Source organism: Durio zibethinus, chromosome 26 (genome assembly GCF_047325235.1).
Source record: "Durio zibethinus cultivar Kanyao isolate XHJ-2024 chromosome 26, ASM4732523v1, whole genome shotgun sequence".
Lineage (NCBI taxonomy): Eukaryota > Viridiplantae > Streptophyta > Magnoliopsida > Malvales > Malvaceae > Durio > Durio zibethinus.
Genome location: NC_143187.1, coordinates 9,573,878 through 9,598,172, shown reverse-complemented (window position 1 = coordinate 9,598,172; position 24,295 = coordinate 9,573,878). Strand labels below are relative to the sequence as shown.

Sequence of the window (24,295 nt, the reverse complement as noted above, 5' to 3'; positions counted from 1 at the left end):
TAAAGAATTTTAAAATCGGGAAAAATAAAAGGAGAGTTGCCACCAATCTTTGTTAAGGTATGATTAGCCACCCAAAAGTTTATCTTTTTAACAAAGCTATAAAAATGGGTTTAAAGTTTATCAAAAAGATAAATTTCAATTTATGAAAAATCATATTAGGCTCGGGAGTCAGTTACTTATGAAGAAGGATTAGCACCCCCATAATGCCCATAAATTGCTACTAGTTAATTATGCACTACTTTCAATGTTGGATGAAATAGTTTTGTTTTGATATTTAATAATATAAATTCCCTTTTATTTTTTTAAAAATTAATTTTATCAAAATTCTTTATTTAAGAGTATCAAGAAAATCTCTAAGTTAAAGAATTATTTTAAAATTTTTTAACATCTAGGCAGAACTTTAAAAATAATTCTTTTGACTAATATTTACCATGACGTCCTTTGAAAATGAAAACAACATTCTTTGGGAAAGATAATTGTTGATAACTTTCCAATATCTATGCAGAATATCAAGAATTATTTTCCTCGAGATGTTATTTTTATTTTATTTCACATTTTTAAATTAAACACATTTTTTTTTGCGAAAATGCCAATGATGGTATTATTAGACAACAAATGATAAGAAAAAGCACAAACATGGGAATTGAGTTAAATTAATAATAAATTTATGCATTAATAGATGTTATTCATAATAATGAAATGCAATTTTGAAATTAAATTCTTAAATATAATGAAACCACCTTGACTCTCCAACATCTAGGCAGAGCTTAGGTGTGACTATTTATATTTAAATCCCATTTTATTAGTATACCTTTTTATTAATCAGTTATTAACCCCATTGTTAAAGTGAATTAAGGACCCGTTTGAAAAACTTAATGGAATAAAGTTTTCTAAATACCCCAGCATCTAGACGACATTCGAAAATAAATTACTCCACTTGAGATTTTCACACGTATCCTTAGAGTTTCAGAATGGTTTTGAGTAAGGGCTTGGATCGAGGTTTTAAAAGTTAGGGTTTCAAGATTTTGAAGATTCGGATTTTAGGGTTTTGGTTTAAGTTTTAAGGGTTTTATGGTTTGGTTTTAGGCTTGAATTTTAGGGTTTAGGAGGTTTAAGGTTTTGATTTTAAGGTTTTGAAGGTTTAAGGTTTCGTTTTTAGGGTTCAAAGGGTTTTAAGGTTTAATTTTAGGGTTCAGAAGGTTTAGGGTTTAATTTTAAAATTTGGAGGTTTGGGGTTTAATTTTTAGGATTTCAATTTTTAGGTTTTGAAATTTAGGGTTTGGATTTTAAGATTTAAAGAAAACGCGAATATCTTTAAAAATCTTCAACATCTAGACAAATTTTCAAAGCAAGTTCAATTTTCATAATTTTAAACATTAATTAAAAATTTTTCATATATTTCCCTTTTTATGAAATTTTATTTTTGTTATTATTATTATTATTATTATTATTATTATTATTATATAATTCTCTAACATCTAAGCGAAATTATATTTTTTTATTCCCTCCAACATCTAGACAGAAAAAATAAAAATATTCTATTATTATTATTATTATTATTATTATTTTAGCATTTTTAGTTTTTTTTTAGTTATTATCCTATTTTATTTCATTTTATTATCAATAAAAATAAACAAATATATATTCTAACAAATTTAAAAATTTATCATGCATAAATATTAAAAATAAAACTCAAAATAAAAAAAATAATAATATAAAAAATTTTTAGAAAATTCAAAAAAATAAAATAAAAAAATACTTGAACCAGACCAATCAACGATCCGGTCAACGCTGGTCTGGACCAATCTGATCGTTCGACAATTTAATCAGCGATTCAAGTGGTCCAGTGGTTCAAACTGGTTCAATCGATTCACTGACGGTTCGTCTGGACCGATTCAAACTAGCTGAAGCGGGTCATAGGTCAGGTTATGCGGATCCCAGGTCAGATCCGGGTTGATATCCGAATCCCCTTAGTCCAAAATGACGTCATTTTTGGTTTTGCTATTCTATATAAAACCATTTTTTTACTTCATTCTCACCCTTCAGCCAAAAAAAAAAAAGTCAGAGCTCTAGAAGAGCTCTAAGGGCTCTGCTGACGTTCGATCGTCGGCGTCCCTATCGTCGTGCTGGCCGCTACACCTACCATCGTCAATGGGCCACTGCTGCGGTCTAAAAACATAAAAAACTTTCAAACGTTCACCTCGACGTGATCTTTTTCAGATCTGGTGTTTGTTTTGCTAGAAACAGCCCCGATCAACGTAGATAGGAGCTTGAAGCTTTCGGTCTCCCTTTTTTTTTTTAAACAAAACTGACAAAATTTTTTATTTTTTTACAGGTGGCTTGGCGCTAGGTTCCTCCCTACAGAGAAGATTGAGTTTTTTTTTTTATGGATTTGTTTTAGGTTTTTAGTTTTTTGATAAGAGAAGGATGAAGAGGCTAGGGTTATGATTTTTTAGGGTATGGAAGATTTGAGGTTTCTGGGGGGTTTGAGAGTTGGGTTTTTGGGTAACCGAAGCTGTTTTTTTCCACGAATGAAGGAATGAGGGTGATCGATGGTTGAGGGTAGAACGCAGAGACTTCGGGGGGTCGAGCCAATTGAAGCAAGAAAGGATCAATGTTTTAAGCTTTATGGGTTTTTAGGAGTTTCAAAAGGGGAGCACGTGATGGTTAGTATGGCAGGGTAAGGGTTCTGATAATACAAGGTATGGTCGGGTCGGAAGGGTGGGTGGTTGAGGGTCTGGGCATGGTGCTGGCAAGGAATAGGTGTGGCCAGAGGGGTGGGTGGCCAGTGGTGCCGTGCAAAGCATCATTGCCACCCCAGTCTTCTATTTTTTTTTTCTTCTTCTTTTTTTTTAAATTTAATTATTATATTTTTATAATAATATTAAATCAATTTGATAAAAATTAAAAATAAATTCAAAAATTGAATTATTTAGAACATAAAACTATCAACCTGAACAAAATTGGTGTCTACAATACGTCTTCTCATTTAGTCTTACTTGCCAAAAAGTTCAATCTACTATGTGTTGAATGTTACAACTTAGCTCTTCAAAGCTTTATACAATCAACAACATAATTTGTTAAGGGTTATCCTCTCCCTTAAACTCATAACCTCACAATATAAGTTTTTGAAGTATTTTGCAAACTCAAATAACCTCTCTAAGGTTAGGTGTTTGCTAATTTGAAGTACAAATCAAGATTAAGAAAAATATTAAAAGAAAATCATATACAACAAGAAATTTTCTATTTTTCTCACACTAAGATGCTCTTTATTACTGAGAAAAAATGATAGATGGAAGTAATAAGTTTTCTTGACTCTAAATACCTTCAAATGTAGTGGAAGACCTTTATTTATATGTTGAGAGTTGAAGATAATCATTGCTTGCATTAATTGTTTTAAGCCTTTGTAAAATTTCAAATAGCTATTGCAAGCATTTTAGGCACGAGGGGATCGATCCTCTCATATGGGAGATCGATTGGATCAATTAAAATTCAAATAGTTTCATGCTTGAAAAGGCATAACTAATTGATCCATACATGTAAGCAATCAATCTTTTTTTTAGGTAATCGATCCTTTTTCAAAATCTGAAACCAAATTTTTAATCTATATAAAAAACCAATCAAACCCTTCATAAAGGGATCGATCTTATCTTTAAAAACTTAAAACTAATCAATCCATACAATGAGGGGATCGATTGATTTTCATAAAATTTGCACAAAACTTCTTTCTGACCAAAAAAATAATCAATCCCCTCGAAAGAGAATTAATCCCTTCTATGCTATTTTGCTCAATTTTGCTTTTAAACATTGTCAGATGAATTAAACATATTTTTGGTTAGATAAAAAATCAAAAAAATATTTATGTTAAATTTCAATCATTTGAATTTAAATTTAGCAATTTTTTTTTATCATTTCAAAATATTTTATCGATTCAAGGTTACCATAATATACTTTGTTTGAATAAGGGTTTACCTATCACTAAATGGCCCTTCACCAAATGACAAAATTAACCTTAGATAATCGTGACTAAATCACAATTTCTTCCATTGAACTTTGAATTTAAGTTATCAACCTAATCTAAAAAGAAAAAAAAAAACTATTAAAATTTACCTAGCCAATTTAGATCCATCACCTCACTTGCATTAAGTAAAAAAGGCTTTTAATGTGTGAATCATGATTCATGAAAGGTAATCAACTTACAGCCTTATTAAAGGTGAGATAAGTACTCCTATCAATACAATTATTTTTTATTAAATTTTTATTGATAAAAAATTTTAACCTTAGATTTTTTACTTTTAATTTCATAAAAAATAATGAGTATTTTTAAAATTCAAATAATCCTTTTGTTTTATTTTTATAATTGATAAAGTATGATTTTTTTTAATTTTTTTATTTGGAACAAATTTTTAAAAAAACTTTAAATGAAGTATTTTTAAATATATAATTTGTAAATTTTAATTAATTAAAATATCTAAAACAATAAAGGTCAAAATTGAAACTTATTTAATAAAACAAAGTCAATTACAAGGTTATTGGGACAGAGTAATAATTTTCTTGTAGTATATACGCTTTCAAAATTTATTTACGAAGGATTCACTTTTTCAATAAAAACATAAAAAAGTCAAAACTTATAAGTAATTTTTCATTAACTACTGAAAAGATAAATAATAATATAAAAACTATTAAATATTTATAGTAAAATTTTTAATTTTATAAATAAAATTAATAAAATAATATATATTTTAAAATATATTAAAATTAAAAAATAATATGTATTATTTTTTAAATTTTTATTTATAAAATTAAAAATTCATTTATAATGTGTCAAAAAATTTTATAATAATTAATAATATCTTTTATAAAATTCCACGTGTCATAATCTTGATATGGATGAAGAGGAATTTTTTGATAAATTATTTAATTTTTAAATTAAATAAGATATATTATATCTGATAATTTAAAATAAATGATTGTAAATTATATATTTTAAATAATTTCAATAAGTAATTATAGATAATAATCAAATTTAAAATTTTTATATAAAAATAAATAAATTTTAACAAATTAAATCAATAATTTATTAGTGGATGAAGAGAATTATCCACTGTAACTAGCGCATGTCAATTTATAAGTTTTTAATACAAGTCTCGTCAAGTTAGCAACAGTATTTGTCATGTAACTCATTTCAAATACACTATATATATATATATATATATAATCAAGCAATATACATTTTCTCTTTAACCAAACACTCTTATCTCTTTCCCATCTTCTCATTAATTTTGACCATTTTATTAGGTTCATGTCCAAATCTAACATGTTATCAAACATAAATGATTTTTCACCTGAGATTGTCACAATAATTTTTTATTATCAAATTAAAATAAAAAATATATATCCTAACATATAACTTAATAAAAAAAATTTTATATTATTTACTAAAAGAGAAATTGAGCTCAAATCTTCATTTCAACAAAATATAAAAAAAAAAAATCTCTAAAACAAGATTTTGTATTTACTATATAGCTAAAAGCATTAATTATAATTCCCTTTATTATTCTCTTAAAAGAGTATATATAACAAAAGAACAAAAAAAAATTACCAAGAAGCATATCGTTTTATAGAGAAAATATAAAATATTAAAATATTTTGGCTGGAAATGAAGACATAATGGGATTTTTGGGTGAAAATGGAAAGAAAATATTATTATGTAATATATATATATATACATGTATAAATACGTACACTATACAAAACGAATACGTATATATAATTATTATAAACAGTCAGTAAAAGCCGGGAGTAGCAGAAGTCTCTTTCTTTCTCTCTACCCATCCGCCCTTGTTAAATATTGAACAACAAAAAAAACGAACCCAAAGAAAAAGCCAAGGGAAGGAAGGGAAGGGAAGGGAAGGGAAGAAAAGTCAAGCAGATATTCCTCTTCTTTCCACCACCTTCCTCTTCTTCACTTCAACAATTCCGTTTCCAATCCCATTTCCGCTCTTTCGCGTTGATTGTTTCTTTCCTTTTCTTTCGATTCCAATACAAATAGAGAGAGGAAAAAAAAAAAAAAAAAACAAAGAAGCAAATGCCGGCACAAAAGCGTTCTTCCGAAGCCGTCACCATACCAGAAGACGACGATCTTCTGCTTCTCGACCACAGTAATGACCATGAACAACACTTGCAAGAAACCGAAGATGCTGCTGCTGATGGTACACCTAACCAACTCTATGATTTTTGATAACGAATACGACCCAGTTTTTGTTGTTTTGATTCAAGTGTTCCTTTGGGTTTTCACAGAATCTGATCGCAGCCCTTCTCCTTGTAACGAACATAAACAAGAGTAAGTTTCGTTTACTACTTTTGTTTCGATTTGCTCTGTTTTATTCGTTATTTTTATTGTAACTGTTTAATAACGCGTCAATGGCGGGGGCTTTGTTTTTTGCGATCTGCATGGTTTCATTGTTGCACTATAAAAAAGAAAGTTAGTTCATCTGGGCTAACTTGCTTCTAACATTCAAACTTCCTCTACATGGCTATTCTTAAGCTTTCTTACGTTCTCTTCTTTGTCCGATTGATTGCTTTTTCCTTGCTTTAGTTTTAATGGGTACGCTTCTTTTTCAAAAAAAAACAACTGCTTGGAGTTTTGATTTGGGGTCTTTCTGAGTTATTCTTACTCTGGCTTGCATGAGAGTAATTTCGAGGTCGTATTAATACTTGTAGCTTTGTTTCACTGTTTAATATTTGCACCTCCACACAATTATTTGCGTATACTCATCTACGTTTGAGGACTGCGATTTTGGTTTCTCCATGTTTGTGATCTTCTTTTCGATTTGTAATGTTTAGGCATTTTCAGGGTTGTAACTTTCATTTAGGCTGTTGACCAACTTTAGGAAGCTTTACCGCTTATGGGTGCTTGCCTGTATACCTTGGGTCAGGCTGTCTCTCCTTGGTTTTAGGATTGATCTTTCTCTTGGTCTCTATATGACCAATGCATGATGATCCTATACTGTTGGAGTACTTTGGCTGCAACAACAGTTACATTTGCAAATATTTTTCGGTGTCACTATTGATCATCTTGTCAAAATGTTGTCATTGTTCAATATATTGAATACTTTTGCTAAACACTTACTAAGGTGTTGTTGATATGACAGTCGCCTGCTAGGATGCTTTAATGTTGGGATTCCATTTTCTCTCTAATAGTCAGAAGTTATGATGTTTTGGTCATTTCTGATGTAGTTTCACAGAAGATGTCCAATTATCCATGTTATCCCATTGATATATTTTTGAAATTTGCCTCCTTGTTGAAAAACAGTGGTAAATGAACCTTCTGGAGAATGCCTTTTTTTGAATTTCAATTGTCAAGGAATTTAATGTAATTTATTGTGCTTGTCGGAAGCTCCAAATTATGGAACACCCTTGATTGGTTACACTGAATGGAAGAACCTCATCCTGAGATGATGTTAGACAAAGTTATAAACCTCCCTCTTACTCTTATTTTTGTAGCAAGCAACTGTTTCAAAGGTAATGGTTCATCTGCAATATGAGGTGCTTCTGTCACGACAAAAAATGATGTCCTTAGACAATTAGGGCTAATTCCTTGTAGTTGTAATATTCACTTGTGAAAGGGATTATTTGTCTATAAATGCTACTTTTCTCATTTTTTTCCCCATACTTTTCCTTGCTTCTGTAGTGGCCATAATGCTTAAAGTTTTCACAAGAGCATAGATGATCATTGGAATTTGCTGAGCAATAGTGCAGTAACCTTGATATTTATGACGTGTTTAATTACTGCATGAATACATAGCCTTGTGAAATAGAATTCAAGTTAAACAGGTTTAAGGATGAAACATAATTACTTTAGAGGATGTCTATTGATTTAACTCTAAGGTTTAATTCTGAAAGGTGTGTTGTACAATCAATTAGCCCAGAGTATTTACAGTTCCCATATCTGGCAAAATGTTTTACAGCTGTAATTGAATAAGACAAGAGAAATAGTATGGTGGCCTATGTATTGCTTGTTAACTGCATAATATGCTAGCAGTTTTTCCCTTGTGTTTCATTGCAGGTATGTTCTAGTAAAATTATCTGACATACGCAAAGAAGTACAATGCCCGATCTGCCTGGGTATGTTCTTTAAGAATTTTTTGTTTAATATGTTAAATTTTATGGTCCTGGTTTTGTTGTGGTAAGGGACTTATTAGCATTTCCTTTTTGAACTATTACAATTCATCTTATAAGATAGCTCTAACATGGTTGTACTTTGTTCCAAACTCTTTGCATGTATGCTGACAAAAATGATGTCAATATAATTACCTTGTGAGTTACTGGAAATAGCTAGTGACAGGTATTGAATTGCATTTAAAGTTCTGATGTGATTTAGCTTTCAGTTTATAAAGAAAAAAAATTTATTCTTCAGTATTAGTGCATGTCGTTTTGGCATATCATGTGCTGATAAAGTTCTGATATTAAGTCATGAACTGGCTGCAATTCCTGAATCTTTCAAGTGTCTTGAATTCGGTTTTCAACTGTCACAGAATCAAGTCCTAGCTCAAATGGTTAGGTGCTTGAATATTTTGTTGTTGTTCTGCTACTTTTTGGAACATGTGGTTCTGAATCACCCACCATATGATTATGTTACATTTATTTGTATAGCTTTCCAATTATCTAAAATATCATATGAGGTGTTCATATTACTAGATTGCTCAACATATCTGAAAAAGTGGAATCAATTTTCACAAGAAATCACAGAACAAGGTGTAAGCTTATGTTTTTGCATTTTTTCTTGTTGAAGTAATATCAATGTATATAGCATGTAAGCATCAACTTTTGCTGAGAAAATATTCATTATCTTCTCTTGTTTTTAATTAAGGGATCATTCGCAAAACAAGAACTGTAATGGAATGCTTACATCGCTTCTGTAGAGCATGCATTGACAAATCTATGCGAATGGGGTATGTTCAAACTATTTCCAATCTCCTCATTAGTTCATTAAAATGTGGATCAGATTTCCTGACCTGACCTGACCTGGTTTGGTTTGGGATGATCTTACTAAGATCCATAATTAAGAGTGACTTGTAGGCGCAAATTCTTTTCCTTCTTGTTAATGTTTCTTGAATCTAACGGCAGGAACAATGAATGCCCTGCATGCCGCACGCATTGTGCTAGTCGCCGTTCTCTGAGAGATGATCCAAACTATGATGCCCTAATTGCAGCCTTATATCCAGATATTGACAAATATGAGGAAGAGGTATAGTTTGGTTGATCTCTGCAGTGCATATTGGAATCTGATTTTCTCTGCTATTGTTAAAGCTCAATAATTCATCACTAACTATGTGGTTTAGGAATTGACTTTTCATGAGGAGGAGAAAGCTCGGAATAAGCAGGTGAGGCATCAGATTGCTAATTTACTCTGGTCTATTTGCCTATATGCTACCTTGAAGTATCCTTCGCAGTCAAAATGCATTCATGTGTCCTGTACTCCCCTTCTTAAAACCAAATAAATAAGTAAAAGCAATTAATTAAATTCTAATCTGAGATAATTTACTTCAGATCCAAGCTTCCATTGCCAAGACTTTGCATAGGCAATCAGAAGTTCTGGGTAGGAAACGAACAGTTAAAGCCACTGAATCTGCAATTATAAGGAGAATGCAGTGTAGCCATCAAGGGAGGAGAAAATATCGAACTTCTGAACCTCAAGAGTCTAACAGTAATGAGGATGCCAATGGAAATGGAAGCACAGATTCATCTTTGGCCGATGAGGATCTTACTGAGGTCAAACCAAAGAGATCAAAGAGATGGGAGGGTCAGTTTTCTCAGCCTTCTACAGCTGTTAATGCAGATGGGATTGGTGACGAAAATGATTCTGAAGTGAATAGAGAATCCTTGGGTGTATCTGCTGCAGTTGACCCCTCAGGAAGGCTTCACTTGGGAGCAGGCAGCATACGCAGTCACACACCACATGACAGTTTGAGTGGTGACGAAAATGATTCTGAAGTGAATAGAGAATCCTTGGGCTTGTTTGCAGCCCTCAGTGGCCTCTCTGGAAGGCTTCATTGGGGAGCAGGTGGCATGCGCAGTCACACAAGACATGGCAGTTTGAGTGGTGGACATGGAAAGAATGCCCGAAACAGCCGCCTCTCTAAGTTGGTGGATTGTCTCCGGAACCTAGAGGAGAAGGATGATGAGGTAAAGTTGAATTTTTGGTGGTGATCTTATGTAGTCTGCCATGGTAGAGAATCATCCATCTCATTTTTGGATTCAGTCGGGCCAAACTGTGTACCTCACTGAGTCCAAAACATATTGCTTTAACCACTTTACAATTGACATATAAAGCCACTCTTTATCTGCTAAGTTCATGAGATGATCATTAATGTTATTCTGGATTATCATTGGTTTTGAGTTGTTACTTGAACTTGCTGAAATGTTTGGATTACTGATTTGCTCTATTTTCTTTCAGCTAGATATCCACCTGATGCTTGTCTCACTTGATGAACAAAGAATACCCCATTTACAGCGGCCTTACCTTTGTTGCAGGCCAACTTTGTTGGTGAGACACCTGTGCCAGGTAATTATTCTTCCATCAGAAACCTCACCGTTGATTTAATAACAGTCCGTTACACTTCAAAACCTTGGACAACTGAAAAATTAATTCTTAATTGACCTCCTTGCCTAGTATGTAGCTCTGCAAACTGATTTGCAAGCCAGCGAAATTGAAATATACCTCGTAAAAGAGTTCTATTCTATTGTCAACATGTCAACCTTTACGGTTACGAAGCCTGGTTTAGCAGAATCAGTCAGGGATAAGTTGCAAGTATTAAAAGAGGAGGAAACTTTGGCAGGACTTGGACTGCAAAATTCCAGTCATGGCCATTGGGTAAGCTCCATCTCTGGAATAAATGTTGATCCCTTGATCATTGCATCCAGAAGTATGCTATTGCTAATACATATGCACATAACTGCATATACATAAGCACACAATCTTCCTTTACCCCCTACTTTGGTTACCACATTTATTACATTTGGTTTGTGTTATTTTCCAGCTTCTGGCATATCAGAAAAAGTAAGAGAATTCAAATTGACAATGAAAAGTTCACTGCCAACTGTGAGAACAAGATGTTACACCATTGCTATTACAAAGTATATTACTCTATATACATTACAGAACATATGGAATCTCTGAAATGGATTTGTGTTTTGACTGTTACCTTGCGCTAGACTAGTTTATCTCGTACAAACAAGGGGAGTTTAGGAGTACACTAAGTATTGGTGGCATTTTTGGAAGCAATGTGTAGAAAACTAATGATTGCAACCATTAAATTTATTTACTATGCTATTACCTAATTTTTGTCCAACATTTTCCTTAGAATAAAAATATTCTATAAATCTTTATTTTTTTTATCAAACGTTAAAATGAATGCAATAATTGTATACATGATTAATCCATATAAACTGACTCAAACCTTTTATTTAATAATTAAAAACGCTTAAAAAATCATTAAAAACCTAATTTCGAATCAAATTTCATTTTTTTTTTTTGCTTGTATTAAAATTTTACTCTTTTAATGTAATAAAAAAAACCCATATAAACTCAATTCACATAAATTAATTAATTCTTAATTAAGAATTCAATATTTTATCGACACGTTCCGTACACTTATTGACATCTCCTTGCATTTGGAAATGGTATTGATCTTGATGGTACAAGGAAATGCTCAGCCTTGCATTTGCAAAGAGGTTGGGGGCCTTGGTCTACTGTGACATCTATGATTTAAAAGTGAGCTCACGCATATTGATTTTTATGTCTTTTGCCATTTTTCTAAGTTATCAGTCCAATGGGTACCAAACAGGTCCCACCACCACACCGTTTTCATAACCCTTCCTTATCCATCAAAGGCAGGTCCACGTACCATGAAAGTGAAACCCTATCCACTTCTCTCACCTCAATAATGCAAACAATAAAATAAAATAAAAAATACATAGATCGATAAACCCAAAATTAAATTAAAATTACATACTTATGCACATCATACAATACCATTACATTTATTTATTAATTTAATATCGCCGCCGCTCACGGCCGGATCTTGATTGAAAAAGGATCGTCAACCACCGTAGGCTATAGCGTTTAGTGCAAATTCTTCCACCACACCCTTAGCAGCATCATTACTTATAAAAAAGAAGGGCTAACTAAAGTTTTAGTCAGCTCTTTAACATCTACTTGAGATATCTCAAAACAAAGACACATGGGACATTGACAATTGCAAAGACGCTATTTACATGCAACATGTGGTTCACCGGAGCAACCTTCTGCAAGGTTGCTAGCCGCCTCTCGGTCACAACCCAATCAGCGATGATGCTTGCTCCTGGTCTCCCCGCTGTAAAGCCTGTCACCACATCCCATCCAAACCAAATTTCATCTTAATACAATTTTATAAGTTGATACCCAGAATTTAGATCCAAGCAACTTACCCTAATCTTGATTATTAGTAAATTAAGAAGAAACAAAGAAGCTTATAAATAAATTAGTGTAATGTTACAGCATAGTGTTATACCAAATGAGTGTAAGAGTGTATTACTGATCAAAAGAATTATTTCCACGCAGCTACCAAACAGATAGCCAAGTTTTCCTTCCTGCTCTGTCTCTGAGTCTCCGTTTGGTTGCTGAGAAAATGTTGGAAAAAAAACAAAGATAGAAAAATTTTTGAGGAATCTGTTTTAAAAATTCTTATACTATATATTCAAAAATTAAGAACCAACATCCGGTTGATGTCACCCTTGCTATTATTAATTTTGTTTCATTTTCTCAGCAACCAAATAGATGGGTTAGGGTGGATCACCAGCCTAAAAAGCAAAACCAAGTGTCTAAAAAACTAGATCATGTTATGACGAGCCAGACATATCCATGCACGCAAGTTTGTGAAACAATAAAAAAAAAAAACTGTACGTGCATACCAGTCATAGACAGTAGGAGAGTTAGGCTGTGGCTTGTCGAAAACCTCGGCACCAATACTTTTGGTAGCAAGGTTGCTACCTGGATGGAACACGCTCCTCCATACGTTCTCCCTACGAGCTGACACCGGTGTCGTTGGTGTCGTAGGTGTCACAGGTGTCACTGGAGTCCCTGGAGTCGCATTCATCGACAGCGATCTCTGGTACTTGCTCCCCTCTCCTTCATCTAACCGAAAGATTAATTCAGAGTAACAAATTAAACTAAATTTCAACAAATCCATGCAAAAGCTAATTGTTTAGGCTTTACCTTTGATGGCCAAGGGCTGGGTGGTGATCTTCCTAAGCCTGCCAAGACCACGTTCGGGTTGAGGCCCAGCTATTACATCATCCCACAGTTTCTCTAGCAGAACCATTTTTTTCCTTTTTTTCTTGATTATTATCTCTTTTCTGATTTCTCTTCTCTGTAATGTTTTTGGTGGGTGGCTCTATTTGGCCATATATAGAGGAAGATATAGCTCAAAATATCTCTCCCTGTTCTCCTATTACAATGAAATTGGTTTTTGCTATTTCCAATCTTATGCTATTTGGACAAAATTAATTACTTTGATGTTGAATTAATATTGCCAATAGAATAAGGAAGAGTGGACATACATCCAAACGCAAGGATAAGGATGAGGACTGACTCAGTAAAGGAGTGGGGTCCGCAAAACAATATCTACTCTTTAAATCTAACGAGAGTAGGTTGGGGTTCTGATTCACAAGTGTAACACTTATAGACAATTGTTTGTTCTATTCTGCAGAGCGATAACCGGGGTCCACAAAATATGGTAGTCATTTGTTTAGAAAGTGACACGTGGGCCCCAATCAATTTGATCACGGGATTTCCACTAATTTCTCTTTTAATTATAATGTTTGCCAGGCTATATGGTGCTAGCGTAATACTGACATTATCGTTTTTGTTGGGTTGGGTTTTTTTTTTTTTTTTTCTGATTCCGATTGACTAATGTTGATTTGATGATTTGATATATTTTAGTAAATATATGTTGGTGCAATGAAAGCCATAGGGTTGTTATTTTGTCATAGGAGAGTGTTACTGTAAGATTGATTAACGGTGTTTTAATTGTAGCATTTTTAAGATATTAAGCGATGTTCTTGATGTCAGTTTCAGTATTTGTTGAATTCAGCCATTAGGAGGCAATTTTGTCTTAGTGGTTGTCATTTACATAGATTAAAATAATTCTAAAATTCATTTTTAAAAATGTAAGAAAAAGGATTCCAATCGGGTCGATCTGGCCAATGGCAAAAGCTGATTTTTTTTTTTTTTGAATAATATGCAGTACCAAAAAAAACTTTCATTTGCAAAGCCCAAATGTCACTTAGCTCCATAGGCCCATAGACGAGAAACAAATCTTCAACATTAGGATCCCAAAGATTCGAAATTGGAGGCCCAAAACAGAACAAAGTGAAAAGCAAAATTGCCCATATGATTGTGCATTAGAATATGTTAGCTATGAGGCCCACAACCGCAAAACTGAAACCCCTTAGACCAGATAATTTTTATTACACTTTGTCAAGCCATTAATTTGTTCCCACAGTTCGTCACATGATTGATGCCGTCCAAAGGAAACAAGATTTCTCACCAAAATGTATTGGAGAATCCAACCATCGAAAGCCACCAATTTCATTAAGACAATGACATATGGCAAAAATATTGCATAGGAAAAAGCAACATACCGCTCTTCTCATTTCAAAGGCTGTCACTGATATGAAACCCTGTCGATAACAGCGGCTCTGCAATGAATGAAGAATGTCTCCGAATCAAATAACAGCATAACAAAATCATTTAGAAGTCGCTAAGATCTAAAAGTAAGACACAAAGTTCATTATTTTACTTCACCTGCTTCATTGGTAAATCCACCCCAAAGAAAAAATAACAGATGTTGCACTCACATGTACGGATGCAGTAACCTGCTGTAGAAAGATTAAACAACCTACCCTTCACAGCCGATAGATTCCTTCCAAGTTTTAACTGTGAAACAATGCATCCTTTGTTTGCTTTTTATCAGAACGCCAATCCTAAATCAAATTATAAAATATTTTGAGAATATCTGAATTTCACAATTAGTTGAAACACGTTAGTCAAACAAACAAATCATAACAAATATGTTCATTCAAATATCCCGTGGTACCTGGTGTATAAAAGGTTTGCACACCATGAGCCAAATTCATAACAAATTCAATGGGAGCCCGCATGCAAAACAAGATTTCCATGGATGTTACAGCTGATAGCAGTTCACTTGACTCTCTTTCGTTTGCTGGCCTTGTATGTATTCAAGATCAGCAATCAAAGTCTCATACCAACAGTGTACCAGAACAGGAAAGATGACCAAGAGTTTGAGTTTGTTTCTGGTATACCCGGTACAAGTCCTCACCACTTGAAGAAAACATCCCATCCTGACATGGTAATCTCCGATAGTCATCTCTTGCCACAGGGATTCTTATTGAAATCAGCACAATCTCAAGCTGCCAACAAGCCAGGCTACAAACAGTCACGACAACCATCTCTCCATAGTGGCAAAATGCCAATTGACAACCATGCCAATCACACAACAGTTTCTCATAAATCAAATCAAGAAGTGAAAAATCAAGTTAAAAAGGAGCACACTACCTCAAGATCTTGGTTTGGCCAGAAATTATTTCAATCATTTGTTTCCCCACACGGGGAATGCCATGCTGTCAGGCCAACTATGTAACCAAATATTGCACCACAAGAAAGTATCAAGTTACATAATGCAAGTCTATTCTTTCTTTTCATTTTTTCAGAATTGAATATGCCGCTTGAGGTAGAAGAATTTGGTCAAATCAACCAGAATTTTTAGAGTTAACAAAGTTGAATAAAGTTACAGACAGAGGTTTTACTTTTCTCAAACAGAATACTATAACGATAGTTGTAGAACTAAATGATCACCGTATCACAATTAATTTACTATTTTGGATGGCTTCACCATTATAGTTGCCAAGCTCCCACATCCTAACAACTCCGTTAATATACAAATCTAAACAACTTAACACTATAAATTATGGCATTCTAAAGCAACCATAAGGGCTGTCAAATTATGGCATTCTAAAGAAAACCAGAAGGGCTGTTAAGTATGATTTGCAGCTAAATTTCTTAAGAGTTGCCAGATGCTGATTATCATGGTTTTCTAAATTTAGCATATACCTCTATGAGAAGCTACCTTTCACATTTATGGAATGTGCTTTAAGTTGTACGTGAAGTTTTATAATAAGACTACGACCCATTACTTCATATGATAGTCTATTCACCAAATCTAGTACTCATTCAGCCTTTAATAAAAGGAAAAATTGCAGTGCCTATAATCTAGTACTCATTCAATCCTGATGATAGTCTATTCACCAATTCTTTTTTCTTTCTTTTAATCACATAAAAACTGACCTATGGCTATGAATCATGAAGCCAGTCTAACAGTGCCTATAATGATGTAAGCCACAACATGATTCTAAACCAACACATACTCACAAAATCATCGAGGGGATGAGAAAAATAAAAGGCAACTGCTTAGGAACATCTACTATTAAATCACTAAAGAAAAGATAAGCCTTAAGCGAAATGAGATAAGTACCTCACCACGTAAATCTCCTTCTATAAGGGTGACAACGAAGTAGAGAAGCAATATGCAGATGTTACCAGTAAACACAGAAATCTGATATCCATAGCTAACAGAGCAAGACAAACCAAAAAGATCATCAAACAGGTGTAACACTCCATAAAAACTGCCACTTACTTTACACCAGTTTTAACCATAATCCTGAAGTATAAGAGACCATAAATATCAATATTAATATCATCATAACCATGACATTACAACTAACTAAAAGTTTATTGGAAAACTGCAGCGTAGTATGGAATGAATTCAAACTTTTTACAACTCATACCTTGTATTCAGAAAACATGTTGAAAAGGCCACGAGTTCAAGACTGGCCAAAAGGGAGTCCCATTTACAGAAATAGTTTTAAGTGATCTTAAATAACCATCAGCTCAGCATACAAGTAAACTAGCAATTAACTGTTCCATTGGACTAATAGAAAGTTTAACTTAAACTCCCTCGGATTTCCCAGCATGCAATCTAAGAAAATTAACATACTCCCTTAGGCTTATACCCACTATTAGTAAGCCACATATATTGTAGAATATATACAGCTAACAAAGGAAACAAAAAAAATTATGAAAAGATTTCATGAGAAAAATCAGAACACTTCCATGATGCTCAGTTTAATATGTTGAACACAGCCTCAAACAAAATTTTTAGGACTTCATCAGTAAAATGTGCACAAACTGTACAAATACATAAGCACTCTACCTAGAATCTCAAGATTTTCCATATTTATCGACATATCCCTGCAAAACAGAAAAAATAATGTCCAGATGAATGAATTTAATTAAAGAAAATACAAATACTAAAAAATAGTTAATTGATCGAGAAAAGTAATATTCACACTTCAAAAAATATATTTTTTGGTTGGAGGGAGGAAGGGGGGCTGATACAAGTAACAGCGGATTTATTATCTAGATCTTGCCAAGTATATACTACCTCTTAAATCAAAGACTCTCACCTGAACAAGCGTTGCTATTTTTGGTTGGGACAAAGAAAGACACTGCTTAACTGATTCTAAGGTATTTGGAATTTAGTGAGGTTGTATGGTGCCAAGAACCTTGTCAACTGCGTTTTTAGCTATAGTGTTATGAGCATCTTTACTGAGATGACCGTCGCACCAAGTTGGTTTCAACAGTTCTTTAATTAAATCTACAAGAGCAGCATGTAAAAGCCTCATTGCTTTCGAGTCTTTGAGCATGTCCCCATCTGCCTTATGCCTGACATCTATTTCATTCTTTTCTCTAACCCTATCTGCTTTTAAGTCTTTTTTGCATCTAGACCCATCTCTTCGATGTCTACCATCACAATCAGTATCAATTTTGTTTGTCTTTGAAATGTCTTTGACATGAGAAGCAACCGAGGAAATATCTTCTTTAGCCAGTGTTCCATTTTGCATGTCAGCTGCAGAAATCCCATCATTTAAATGAATCTTTTCCAGAAGTGTAGCAGTTATTTTTGACCAAATTATCATGCTATCTATTATGGCAAGATGCAGTTCTTTTATCACCATCACATTCAGGGACCAGCAGCCCCTTTGATGTAGAATCACCATATGTTGGTGGATATGCTACATTCAGGACGGATGGACCTTGACTGGAGAAAGAAAATTTAAGAGACCTTTCTCCTGCATCGGACAAATCAATGCTATCACAATGAGGATCATACTGGCTTTGTGGGGATGATATGCCAGAAGTGACAAAAAAGGATGGTCGAAAGGGTACTGATGGTTCCCAATCATCTGAAGAAATTTTTATTCTATATTCAGCAAAGTGCAATGAATCCATGGGAATATCATTTACAGGAAAGTTTTCTGGTTCAGAACTAGAGAAGGGGGAAGAGCCTTGCAGCAAAGAAGACAGCCTGGAAGTATGGCGCTCTCTCTCATTGTCTAACACCTTTTGAGCACCATTAGAGCATGCACTTGAAGAAGAAGTAAGAGGCAAAGAGGCTAGCCATGTAGAGACATGATAAGCTTGATTCTCACTATATGTATTGCCCAATGATGTAACTGAGCCACTTAATGAAGATATGTACTCAGGAAGAAACCTATTCCTAAAGGTAGAACTGCCTCTATCACTCAGTGAAGCAGTCTTGGCATAATTATCAGCAGGCAAATTCTCACCTATACTATTTTGTCTTGCATCCTTAGATGATCCCAAATCACCTGTAGATGCAGAAAACAGTTGAGAGGCTGGGGAACTGCCATCCTTACTCTGGAGTAAAGGGAACTTGTTAATTTCATGAGAAGGAAGCAAACCTAGGTTTTCATCATGCCCCAAAGGGCAGATTCTTTCTGAAAAGAAACAAGAAGATAATGCGGTCTTATTTCCAACTGATAAAGGCAGTGTATCAGTAGAACCACGTGATCTTGATCTCTCAGAAGCATTTGTAAAACCTGATGCATAAGGTTCTTATTAAAATATCATTGTAGAGAAGGTTCTGGATCATCCATAATAGAGAAAATATTTTGTACCTTCATCAAGTTGAGCAGCTCTTTTTCCATCTGCAGCGGCTACATCTTCCTCAGGCTGTTGTCTAGGATTATTCACGCCATCTTTTATGTGAAGAAATCTACAAGAACTTCCTTTGATACACCACCCTCTAGCAAAGAAGTTACAGGTAAGCGCAGGGCGTTTGTTCCCACTACTAATGTCAACACCAGGGGACAGACTTCCAGTACTAGTCTGAAGAGCAGCAGATCAGTAAAACCTATTGATTAGTAAATAAATGGATGTATAATCTTGGGAAAGCAGAAATTACGGGAAAAAAGGGCATAATAAGAAGCGCTTAGATACATTCTATGTTATGAAGGCATATGGGTATCACCAAACCTTGATTTTATCCTTCTCTTGTCATCCTCAGTTTGCATGTCCATTTGCTTACTTTTTTCCTCAGAACCTAGACAATTAACTCCTCCTAAGTGATATCTGACATGGATTGAAACAATCTCATTGACAGCAACCTCTTTGCCAGCAACACCGGATAGATTAGCAGTTTCATACATAATCTCATTGACAGCCAAATGACTCTTGCTATTAGCATGCTGCTCTTAGTGGTCTTCAAGGGCTTTTCTTCCTGAAATTACTTGGGCATCTTTTCTACTAACCACATATTTTTGGGTTGCCTTTTCCTTTGCAGGCCATTTTCCAGATATTGGATACTTGGAAACCTCAAAGTTTATGCATAGATCCTCCCTTTGAGTTGCAAATGGCTCATTTGGAAGACTAGAAAATTTGAAATTAGCACTACTCTCTCCTACATAAAGGGTTTTAGATGGTATTCTAGTTTCAAACTTGGGAGTAGAAAAATCTGATTCCAGGCGTCCATCATGGCCCTGCGACTCCATCATATTACTACCATCTACATGGTAGAAAAACTCAATCAAGATGACAAGAAATAACCAACATTTCCAGTCACACTATGAAATAGTACTTAATCAGATCCTATAAAAGATGAAGTCTTTACATTTTGTTTTCTTATAATCTGGATGACTAACATTTAATTATCAAGACAAAGGGAAGAAAAATAAATTCGGGTACCGGCACTGCTGCTTCATTGCAGTACTGCAGGAAAAGTAAAAGACAGACCAGTTCACCTGATGCTAACACTACAAGCATCAAGCACCTAAGAAACAAGCCCTAAGATAGAAAGAGGTCAGCAACACTGCATAACAGCATGTTAAAGTTAATTGCAAACCACAAAAATGGGTACAAAGTTCCTTGAATACTAAGACAATTAGTTAGGCTCAATTGAAAGCCAATCTAGTTGTTGAATACTCAAAATCAAAATTTCAGAATTTTAAAGTTCATTTTTTTGTTCCTCTAACACTACAATCTTCTAAGGCCGTTCATTATTAATCTAAAAAAATCATAACTTTAAACTCAAATGTCATAAACAAACAAACAAGAATATCATCATCGTCGTCGTCGTCATCTACTAATAATCAATCAATCAACCAAAAAACAGTTGACTGACCGTTTCGATTCGAAAAGCCTTGCAAATCCTCTTTGCATTCTTTGTCATCGTCGTCGTCGACTTCCATATCGGAGCTGTTGACTTCTCGCAAAGTGGTTGAGGCTGCACGTCTTTCATCGTCCTTCTCGGCGCGTGGGGCAGCGGCGGAAGTTTACAGAGGCATTGCGGCTGGGTGCCGTGTTTTTAACGGCGTCGTGAAAGGGAGGGAGGTTGTAACCAAAATAGAAAGAGAGGGAGGGGTTGGGTGAAGTCGTAATGTGATGCTGAGCTGCCCGCTCAAAAGAGTGTGGTCTTAATTCATCTTTAGCCATCTGGATGTCGATCATCAACTGGATGGGGACGCAACTTACTTCTTCTCCACGCGCTTCTGTTAGAGCGTGCTTGGAAGGTTGGGCTCTGCTCCAGTCTTCCAAAGACTTTGAGCCATGATTTAATATTTTGAATCAGTTTTGGATTTTAAGTAGCCTAATGGGCCATGGTCTGGTATTTAGAAGTGGCAAAATGAGCCTAATAGATCGGCAAGGCACAATCCTATATTTGGCATGGCACTATAATTGGTGGGTTTGGTCCAACATACAAAAATATAGATTATGTCTTAGATGATTTTTTTTTAAAAAAACCCTTAGCCCAGCATGGTAGAAAATAATATAGGTTGTATTGTGCTAGCCCATGGCCATCAAATTTTTTTTTTCATTAAATTTTTTAAAATATTATTTGTTCATATATATATATATATATTTTTTTTATTATTATTATTATTATTTTAGTGACATAGTATAAAAAAATTAGAGACATAGTTCATCTTAAAATGCCTACGTTCATGAAAAAAATTGAAAGTTTTTTACTATGAATAAATAAATTTTACAAAAATTAATTAATTAAAAAATAAATTTTATAAGTTTTTTTTCTCAAATAATATAACTTTTTCTTATAAGTGATATTTGACATCCAACCAATTACTGTATGAGTTTTTTTTTTAAATAAATCAATCAATTTGTAATTCGATCTTGTTATCTTATCATAACAAATTAAAATATTTTATTAAAAAATAAATAATTTTTTAAAAAAAATTAATTGATTATATATATTTCTCAACAAAAATATGAGTCGTGCCATGTTGGAGTCTGTGTTGTGGGCCAACTCTAAGCCACTCATGAGCTCATATCGTCCTAGCCCATGAGCCAATACTTAGCTCAGCACAACACAACAAAAAAAGTTGGGTCTAACTCAACACGAGTACTATAATAAAATAGATCATATTGACATAAGCCATAATGGGTTGGACCGTGTCGTGCCACGGGTTACCGTCCATTTTCCCACCTCTATTCATATTGCAAAAGAACTTGCAAATTAAAAAAAAATCAAAAAGTTAATAATTAATGTATGCCTTCCCATGCATGTATTCAAAAAGTTCTATGAAATTCCCCTTGCCAAAAATTTTACATACAAAAAATTAACAACTTCCTTAGCCTTTTTTTTTCTCTAATAACTATAAAGAATTATTGAAATTTGAATTACAAAAATAACTTTTTATTCCATAAATTTATTTGAACTTGATATTTCCAATTTTGGATTTTCAAATTATGATAATTGAGAAGGATGTTGATGGTGGTATTTTCTTTTTGTGAACTTGATCAACATATGAATGGAAAACCTAAGTACAAACGGCGCAGCAACTGCAATCAGAACGAGTCGGAACCTCACTTCCTCAGGGCTAATAGCAAAGATTGACGAAGCATAAGTTACAAGCATGGAAGCAGCAGCAACCCATATTTCTAAATGAAAAGGGAAGCGATGGGTGAGGGAGATGATAACAAATAGCGACGTCGAAAAAGCGATGGTGTTAGAAATCAAGAAAACGTAGAAAGGTCCTTTATGAGATGCATATATGGCTCTTCCTGCTTGGTGGCTTCCAGTTCCACTTTTGTCATCTTGCCAGACCCCACCAGGAGGACTGACCCCAGCTTGAAATGTTACTGTAGCGATTAGGGTGAATACTATAAGAAGAACATTCCTTGCTTCGCTTGGGGAATCCTCGCTTTCTTCGAACTGGAAATATCTGAACCAGGTTCTGTTTATACCTACCGGAGGGCTTGACATTTTCTCGTATAATGAAAGCCATGACTCTGTTCATCATTAAATTGAACTTGCGTAGGAATTTTTTCTTGTAATTCTTTCACGTGATCATTTGAGAATTCCTTGCAAAAAAATATAAGTAATAAAAGTCAATTTGGAAATTTTAGATGCATGAATGGTCTTTGTTTTTCGTAGATAATTAAGAATCCCAAAGTAGAAAGTAATCACTAATCAGCACATGGATTTCCTAGAATTTACTAGGAAAACTCAGAGGAAAACTAGCACTCTGACCATCTTTGTTCTCTACATCTAATTTGAATTTTTTTTTCTTTTTGGGTCATCAGATATAGAAGCAACGCAGTTATTGCCTCATTGGAGTTTATTTCCTCTAAGAAAGCTGCTTGGACTTGGAAGGTAGGGGCTTGTTTACTTTGACCCGTGCCCTTATTGTCTGTTGCAAACTTGCAATCAGCCACCGCAGCTTAGTTTGGATTTTTTTTTTTATTTAATTTGAATCAAATTTAGATATTAAATATGTAAATTAAATTTAAATTAAATTTTAGATTAAAATATAAAAAATAAAAAAATTCGGATCAGAATAATATTTTTAAAAAAAAATTTAAAATTTTTAAAATTTTTATAAAATAAAAATAATAATTTTATTTTAAAATCTATTTAAATAAATTAAAATTTTATGTTAAAATAATATATAAAAATAAAAAATTTAATTTTAAAAACCTATAAATTGAATTAAATTTATAATTTTAATTTGATTTAAATTTAAATCAATTTTAAGATTTTATAATGTTTTAAACTATCAAAAAAAATCAAAACGAATGGAATCCGATTCTAATAATTTTTCACCTCTAATCGCAGCCACTAGTGCCACCATATTGGTCCTGAGTTGGGCTGAAAGTGTTTTGAAAAGCTAACTTAGTAAGGATCCAAGTGAACCTTGGGTTTGATTAAATGCATAGCTGCAGCCTCCTTACTCTACCATTCGGAGGCTCGGACATAGCTCTGACGGACCGATAGTTTGTGTTTGGGCTGTAGAACTAAACTTCATGCACAAGCCTTAGTGTTTTTTTTAATTTTGGGAAAAAAAAAAAGAAGCGTTTGTTACAACATTAAAGATTCAAGGAGATCAAATCCGAATAAAGTAATTAAGAGTTAGGTGTTTGAACTCAATAGAACAACCAAAGTCCAACGAAACACAACCAAGCATAATGAACTTTAATAAGTAAATGTTGAAATATAATTTAATTACACATGCAGGCAAACCTGTCATAGTTAAGCCAATCACGTGTCACATCCAAACCCCCAGGCCTACCTGATCAGAAGATCGATAAGAGTTGGTACTTTTTTTAAGTCAAGTAGAACAAAATCCGTAACGTTCTCATTCCATATAACAAAAAAATGATCGAGAGATTGGGATCATAATTTTTGTTTATTTTATTACAAACTGATTTACAATAATCCATAAAATTATTGTTTATTAATAGATTCTCAAATTAATAATTTAATATTAAAATATTTATAAAAAATTTTGACATGAATATTTGTTGGAATTTAATACATCATACGCTTATCTCTTATTTTATAATATATTAATGTTA

At 33.6% G+C, this 24,295-nt stretch overlaps 3 protein-coding genes and 1 pseudogene across 13 annotated transcripts; 1 reads left to right on the top strand and 3 right to left on the bottom strand.

Moving 5' to 3' along the window:
* Positions 1–5,807: 5,807 nt before the first annotated feature.
* LOC111275035 (putative E3 ubiquitin-protein ligase RING1a) lies at positions 5,808–11,343 on the top strand. 8 transcript variants are annotated; one of them, XM_089755416.1, is made up of 11 exons: positions 5,813–6,212; positions 6,301–6,343; positions 8,069–8,127; positions 8,873–8,954; positions 9,130–9,250; positions 9,345–9,386; positions 9,553–9,805; positions 9,905–10,188; positions 10,460–10,567; positions 10,676–10,876; positions 11,043–11,343. In XM_089755416.1, the coding sequence occupies exons 1-11, from the start codon at positions 6,089–6,091 to the stop codon at positions 11,064–11,066; spliced, it is 1,341 nt and encodes a 446-aa protein (XP_089611542.1). In that variant the 5' UTR covers positions 5,813–6,088; the 3' UTR covers positions 11,067–11,343. The 8 variants fall into 8 exon arrangements, 5 of the variants coding, with proteins under 5 accessions (XP_089611542.1, XP_089611541.1, XP_089611543.1 ...); XR_016334160.1 differs by having other exon boundaries at positions 5,808–6,212; positions 9,553–10,188; positions 10,464–10,567; XR_016334159.1 differs by having other exon boundaries at positions 5,810–6,212; positions 9,553–10,188; positions 10,683–10,876.
* Positions 11,344–11,981: 638 nt separating this feature from the next.
* On the bottom strand, positions 11,982–13,419 carry LOC111275033 (auxin-repressed 12.5 kDa protein-like). Of its 3 annotated transcripts, none has more exons than XM_022860107.2 (4): positions 13,259–13,419; positions 12,955–13,177; positions 12,555–12,663; positions 11,982–12,386 (listed from the first exon to the last, which is right to left on the bottom strand). In XM_022860107.2, exons 1-3 carry the CDS (start codon positions 13,362–13,364, stop codon positions 12,591–12,593), a joined length of 402 nt encoding a protein of 133 aa, XP_022715842.2. In that variant the 5' UTR covers positions 13,365–13,419; the 3' UTR covers positions 11,982–12,386; positions 12,555–12,590. The 3 variants fall into 3 exon arrangements, with proteins under 3 accessions (XP_022715842.2, XP_022715843.2, XP_022715844.2); XM_022860108.2 differs by having other exon boundaries at positions 12,579–12,663; XM_022860109.2 differs by lacking the exon at positions 12,555–12,663.
* Positions 13,420–14,414: 995 nt separating this feature from the next.
* LOC111275032 (protein FRIGIDA-ESSENTIAL 1-like) lies at positions 14,415–20,766 on the bottom strand (annotated as a pseudogene). Its single transcript, XR_016334162.1, has 7 exons — positions 20,604–20,766; positions 19,460–19,988; positions 19,102–19,337; positions 17,587–19,023; positions 15,141–17,371; positions 14,947–15,027; positions 14,415–14,742 (listed from the first exon to the last, which is right to left on the bottom strand). The product of XR_016334162.1 is annotated as a protein FRIGIDA-ESSENTIAL 1-like (transcript).
* A 1,358-nt stretch (positions 20,767–22,124) lies between these two features.
* Positions 22,125–22,842, bottom strand: LOC149511327 (uncharacterized). Its single transcript, XM_089755420.1, has one exon. The coding sequence runs from the start codon at positions 22,701–22,703 to the stop codon at positions 22,185–22,187; it is 519 nt and encodes a 172-aa protein (XP_089611546.1). The 5' UTR covers positions 22,704–22,842; the 3' UTR covers positions 22,125–22,184.
* Between the last annotated feature and the right edge of the window lie 1,453 nt (positions 22,843–24,295).